Here is a 6437-nt window from a genome sequence, read left to right as displayed (position 1 = left end):
ACAAAGTAAATATGAATCATTAAAACGGATATGTACTGTTTGTTTTTCTTGTCCTGTTCCTGCCGACAGAGTTGGCAGTGCCACACTAAGACCTGTGGGGATTTTGCCTTCATCACATCCTCAAGTCTCATCGCCACTGCCGGACAGTCCAGTGATAACAGGTCAGCATCTACAAAGGAGAACATTACTATTAGACTTGTGTTAATCTTTCTCTGTTGGTGTCTACAGTCTATGGTTGGTATCAACTGACAAATGTCATCCTTGGTTTACTTTGTCCACAGAAATGTTTGCCTGTGGGATACTCTGATTTCACCTAGCAATACCATGGTCCATGGTAAGAAATCCTAAATGCGTCAAAAAAAGCCTAATTTAGGGCGCCTAGCCAGCTCACTTGGTAGAGCACGTACCCATATATAGAGGTTTACTCCTCGACAAAGCGGCCGCGGGTTTGACTCCAACCTGCGGCCCTTTGCTGCATGTCATTCCCCCTTTCATGTCTTCTTCTGTCATATGAAAATAAATGCCTAAATTCTTTAAATAATCTTTAAAAAAAAAGCCTAATTTAATTATTTCCTCTGTATATCAAGTTGTTTTGTGATCTAACTTCACATTGTCCTCCAACCCACCCCTACAGCGTTCCCCTGCCATGAGAACGGGGCCACTGTGCTGCAGTATGCTTCTAAACAGCAGCTTCTCATCACTGGAGGACGAAAGGGATTTGTGTGTGTGTTTGATATCCGCCAGAGGCAGCTGCTACACACTTTCCAGGCCCATGACTCAGCCATCAAGGCCCTTGCACTGGATGCCTTTGAAGACTTCTTCGTCACTGGCTCTGCAGAGGGCAACATGAAGGTGCACCATCACTCACTCACTGGCCTGAGAAAACACATTTGTAGTCATACTCTGTTGACAGAGGATTCATTTCTTATTCTAGGTTCAGACCTACTTGGTGAAATCTGAAAATCCTCTCTCATACTTACATATAATCTATTATATTAATTGATAGATAAATGCAGACTGATTGACTGCTTCATCTGCTTTAACCACATTAAATGTTGTTTTAGATGCTATTGGCTGTAGAGTGTAAAATAGCGCATTTACATATTAAACATTATTCTTTCTATGCATTTGCTGCAAGTATTTAGTTTTCTCTTATTGATAAAGTCACCAAAGTGGCACCACATTTTCTACCAAGATACCTTAAAGTGCCCATATTAGGAAAAAAAACTTTTTCAGGGATTTGGGGTGTTATTTTGTGTCTCTTGTTTCCACCCACATACAAACTTGGAGAAAAAAAACATCCATGCTGTTTTGAGTGATACAGGTTTCTGAATGTCCTCTGCCTTCAGTCTCCACGGCTTTTTACGTCACTAGTCGAGGCAGGGTGGCTAACCATAGCACATGCTAGCTTGTTCTCAATGGCAAAACACTACTACAACACACACTAGGTCACCATAATCTCCAAAAGAACTACTTCCATGTCCCTGTTCTGCAGGTAGTGTCCCTCGTTTAGAAGAAGTCTCCCAGCTAATCCTGCCTTGGACTGACCAAAGTTGGAGAAAGATTTATCTAGCTGATGTGATCTTACCTAGCTACTGCGCCTGTGCGACTCCCAACAAAGATAGTATAGAAGTGAGATGTCTCACTCTGAGCATAAAATGGGCGCGTTAATCGTTTTGGGGAGGCTTAGCTTTACCTAGCCTCTTATTGCTTGGGATACAATTCTGGTTATGGTGAAGCATTTCAGTCGGTATTGGAATCAGCTGGCAGCTCTAGAAGTTGGACGCTGTTTGACAAAAATAGTACCACTTTGAGAGAGTGTCACAGCATTAAAAATTTAATTTGAAAAAACAGTAGGCTGGTTTGAAGAAAGAAAGAAAAGACACCTAACCCGTGTTCCGTCCTCTCTCCTGTTGCTTTCTCTGTCTCCAGGTGTGGAAGTTATCCGGCCATGGACTCATGCACTCTTTTAGCACCGAGCATTCCAAGCAGTCTATCTTTCGCAACATTGGTGCCGGTGTCATGCAGGTGGAAACCCGGCCCGGTAACCGCATCTTCACCTGTGGAGCAGATGGCACCCTAAAGATGAGGGTCCTCCCTGACCGCTACAATATCCCCAGCAGCTTGGTTGACATCCTGTAACGCCTACTTCCACTTCTGAGGGTCCAAAGAGAAAAGAGGCGGAAAGAAAAAACACAAAAAGCTTACGTAACACTTGCTAGGAATTGATAGTATAATTGATTGGGGAAGAGGTAGTCAAAGGATCACCATGCTTTTGGCATCTTTTAGAGTGTAATGGGTTTACTGTTGATGTAAATCATATGCACAATGGAGAACGGAGCTGCAAATATTTTTTTCCCCCCCAAAGGCTGAAAGCAAAGTTACAAGAAAAAGGTCTCATACTTGATTTTAAAAGCTAGTTTTATTGTAATTTTATTGAAAAATCTCTACTCTTAGAGTGTGTCCATAGGGAAGCTATGCATGTCCTGTTCTCGTTACGCGGTGCAATCACAGGTCTATTGATAGTGCTCTGTAAAAGTGCTCAAGCAAACATTTTAAAAGTGTTTAACTGTCGTCATTTTGTGCCCACAGCTGAAATCTCTTAGCATCTACTGTAACCAGCACTGTGGTTTGTTATTAAGTCAGTGGTTTCCGGTGTGAATCGAGTTGTTGGAATCTGCATTTTTGTTTCAATGGTTTTGGCGCCCACCCCCTGCCTTTTTGCCCGGCTTTTCCCAGCCCTTATGGAAGAGTTGATGGTGCATTGCTCCTATAGTGACACCCCACCCCACCCTCCTTTCACTTGCTGCCCTTCACCCACTCTGGCCTCTTCTGGTTTGGGCTCGACCCGGCTCGGTTTGGCCCCGTGAGTGTGTGTCTGTCATCTGTACGCCTGCCCGCCCACCTGCCTTCAAATGCCTGTTTGTGTGGCTGACTCACTGCTAGAACATTCCTGTTTGGACGATGATGTGTTTTACTCCTGTGACTGTGATTTCAATGTTTCCATCTGTCTGGTACAAACCCGAATGCCCCCCCTCACCCCACCCACCTCACCCTCCAGAGCAGAAACACAAAGGTTCACTTCTGGTTTTGCACAAGATATAATTTTTTTTTTTAATTGTATTTAAATTATTTATATGTTTGTGTTTGTTTGGTTGACCATTCCTGTTTAACGTATTGCCTTTCATTTTAGGAATGTAAGGGGTTTTACTGTATCTGACTGGGAGATGTGCAACACAGTCTACTGTACGTTAGTGTGTGTGTGTGTTACCTCGCTAGTTGTTTTTACTGTTTTATCCGTAAGGAATAGATATTTGCACTCAAATTCTGGAGACACTAATTGTTTATTTCAAATAAATAGGATATTGAAGAAGAAAATGTTACATACAAATGAATGTCTGGCTTTATTTGGCCTAGTAGTAAAACGTTTGAAATAGTTTTAATATATAAATTATATAAATATATATATATAAATCCCACAACAGCTTGTACAAACATGAAAGCATTTCTTTATTTTTTGGTTTGTATCATAACAGCTGGATTAGTTGTAACTTTTGTGTATGTATGGTATTTATTAAAGAGATTTGTGTTTCTCTCCTTCTTTCTGCCCACTTTGTGTACCGTATGTAGCCTAAGAGGGGTGTGCGTGCGTGCGTGCGTGTGTCTCTCTCTCTCTCTCTCTCTCTCTCTCTCTCTCTCTCTCTCTCTCTCTGTCTAACTGTGCGTGCACAGTGATGAAAAATGAGCCAATATCATGGGCAGATGCTTATTAAGGCGCTGGAAGTGTGTGAGAAAGTACAGGTCATGGTCAGAGTTTTACCTTTGTAAAGTGAATAAATTCTTTTTATTTCATCAGGGTGAGTTGAAGCTGTGTTTTTGTTTTTCTGTCCAGAGGCATTAGCAACCAGCAAGGACTGTGCTGCTTCATTACAAAGGCGGGTGGACTGTCTATACTGCATGTACAGAATATCAAGGGGATAACATTTACATTTATATAAAAATACATAAAATAATTGTCATGCAAAAACACTAAATCGTGTAACAACAAAGTTTGACACAAAAGTAAGTTATAAGTTCATTTTGTATAAATTATGAACTGTTTGATACAAAATGATGAAATGTTTTCACACTGTTAGTAACTCCAAAATGTCACACGTAAAATAAGATACAAATACAGCAGTATTTATTTTTAACAATATTACAATAATTACTTACCAAAAACTTTTTTTTTTTTCTGTGAAACTGAATTTTCAACAACCCATTACTGACAGGAATGTTCTACAAGGAAAATAACACTGACACTGAAAATAACACAGATGCATGTATCTCTTTTGAAAATCCAAATATGACCATTATCCAAAAATGGAGTGAATACTTGGTAGTCAGCAGGCATTTTCTCTTACTATTTAACAGTCATGTCTGCAGGTTGTCTGCCATGTTTGGACATTAGGGGGGTTTTTTTTGTTTTTTTTTCTTCACTCGTCAGAGATGAAGTGGACCACGTAGAGCCTGACGTAGCTGTGATCCCACACATAGAGGTGTCTGTCCTTCGGACTGTAGGAGAGCATTGCCAGCACTCCGCTTGGAGACCTCAGGTCAAAGGTCACATTGACTGGCTTTCCCTTCAGCAGGTCAAAAGCAAAGGTGACTCTGGTGTCCTTGGTATCTGTGACATACAGGACACCACAGGCGATGAAGGCGTTGCCGGCCTTGGTGCGGGGGTAGGTGGTGTTTATGTAGGACGTGACGGAGAAGGTCTTCTGGTCCAGCTGGGCCACAGTGATGCTCTCATCCACACTGGAAGCAAAGATCAGCCACAGGCCATTCTCATCTGCTGCCAGTTTGAAGTAGGTCTTGGAGTTGTAGAGCAGGTAGGCGAGGTTGTGGTACAATGCGTTGTCAATAGTAAGAGTGTGAAGCTTCTTGGTGTGGAAGTCAAATCTGGGAACAAACAAGCAGCGAGTTGTTAACTAGAGGGAATGGAAATGATAGCAAAGCTTCTAACTCTGCATTACACCGTACCATCAGCTTACCTGGCAATGCTGGAAGTACCAGCGATGTGATAATAGAAGGAACCGTTGTGAACAGTGTGGCCGCAGCCTTGGTAGAACTTTCTGACATCCACAATGTCGCCGCTGCTGTTATGGAAGGAGGCAATGCTTTTATACTCTTTCACAGCACGACCTGGGAAACAAAGAGCAAAAATGTTCACCGCTAAGAAAATAATGTAAAGCTTATTAGAGCTCCTATAGAAGACGAATAGGGCATACTTTATTCTAACATCCCTGTATCCACACTGACGGTCCTTTGTAACCAACCTACCAGAAAAGTGTTCCGCCACCCAAATTCGCTCATCGTTCAGCTGAGCGGTGTCTTTCATCCATGTGCCAAATGTGCTCTCCATCTTTGTCACATTCCTGGGGTTGATCAGAGACTTAATGAGGCAATCTGAGGGGAAACAAAATAACACCAAGCTTAGATGGTAACATCGCTGCCACATGACACACATAGTAGCCTACATGTAGACACACTTCTTTGAAAACACACCAGTCTTCTTAGTAGGCTTCCCATGTAGTTTCACAGCCTCCTTCACCGATGCGGTTTCATCATTTGGAATTGCATGTAACAGCCCTGTTAGAAACAATTTCAGCTTACGTTATTCACTGCGGTCACACACGGTGTGTATTTAACAAAACAATCTCACAACAAGGACCATGTGTTAGATGTTCTGGAGCTTTTTTGTCTTATTTTCTTTGCCAGATGGACCTGCGTGGATTTTCTTGGACATGAAGCTAAAGTAGACATTCACAATTCCTCACTTAAAGGACTTTTCATTGAAGTCCTTAAACTGCTCAGAAAAAGAAATACAATTCCATGATAACTGTACAAACTGGATTGTGTGATGCGTATGAAAGCTTCAGACTACACAGACTTTGCCAGGTACTGTTTCCAAAGTCAAGAATGAATTTTCAATCTGAACTGCAGAGTACATGTTTGATACAAGTCAACAACGGCCTCTATACCCAGGGTATGAGCAGCATGAAGGTTGGCTCTGTGGTGCCTTGTTCTGGGAGGACCCTGAGGGCCAGGAGGTCCTGGTGGACCAGGAGGTCCTGGGGGACCAGGAGGGCCGGGAGGACCTGTACAAAGAAGAGAGGACAACATCTAATGGCTCTGACACACTAACCCGACAGTTGACCGTTGGCAGAAAAAAACGTCGGACTGACTGCCTCCCTGAGTTGCCCAAAAAAAGTGCCTCGGAACACATAAAACGATGCCGACTGCCGACGGCAGCTGATTGGACGCGTCACGTGGGTCTGGTTTCTCAGGAAATTCAAAGCCAGACCTGAATTGAATTCAAGCTCATATTTTACTAAAATAGTTCACCAAAGCGTGTTTCTAAAAAAAACTTTAAGCGAGAAATAGGCCATGCAGTT

The 6437-nt window shown here is 42.4% G+C and overlaps 2 protein-coding genes across 4 annotated transcripts in view; one reads left to right on the top strand and one right to left on the bottom strand.

The window, feature by feature from the left end:
* dmxl2 (Dmx-like 2) overlaps positions 1 to 3601 on the top strand; it is a 45999-nt gene extending 42398 nt beyond the window's left edge. For all 3 annotated transcript variants that reach the window (XM_032518121.1, XM_032518048.1, XM_032517970.1), the window contains 4 exons: positions 70 to 161; positions 282 to 334; positions 635 to 852; positions 1933 to 3601. In XM_032518121.1, the coding sequence (XP_032374012.1) occupies positions 70 to 161; positions 282 to 334; positions 635 to 852; positions 1933 to 2142 (573 nt within the window). In that variant the 3' untranslated portion in view covers positions 2143 to 3601. The remainder of the gene's footprint in view (positions 1 to 69; positions 162 to 281; positions 335 to 634; positions 853 to 1932) is intronic.
* Positions 3602 to 3812: 211 nt separating this feature from the next.
* gldn (gliomedin) overlaps positions 3813 to 6437 on the bottom strand; it is a 5293-nt gene continuing 2668 nt past the window's right edge. Inside the window, exons 6-10 of the mRNA XM_032518228.1 lie at positions 6024 to 6140; positions 5548 to 5631; positions 5323 to 5448; positions 5034 to 5184; positions 3813 to 4941 (exon numbers count right to left, since the gene is read on the bottom strand). Coding sequence (XP_032374119.1) covers positions 4476 to 4941; positions 5034 to 5184; positions 5323 to 5448; positions 5548 to 5631; positions 6024 to 6140 — 944 coding nt within the window. The 3' untranslated portion in view covers positions 3813 to 4475. The remainder of the gene's footprint in view (positions 4942 to 5033; positions 5185 to 5322; positions 5449 to 5547; positions 5632 to 6023; positions 6141 to 6437) is intronic.

Source organism: Etheostoma spectabile, chromosome 1 (assembly GCF_008692095.1).
Source record: "Etheostoma spectabile isolate EspeVRDwgs_2016 chromosome 1, UIUC_Espe_1.0, whole genome shotgun sequence".
Taxonomy (NCBI): domain Eukaryota; kingdom Metazoa; phylum Chordata; class Actinopteri; order Perciformes; family Percidae; genus Etheostoma; species Etheostoma spectabile.
This window is presented reverse-complemented; position numbering and strand designations above follow the sequence as displayed.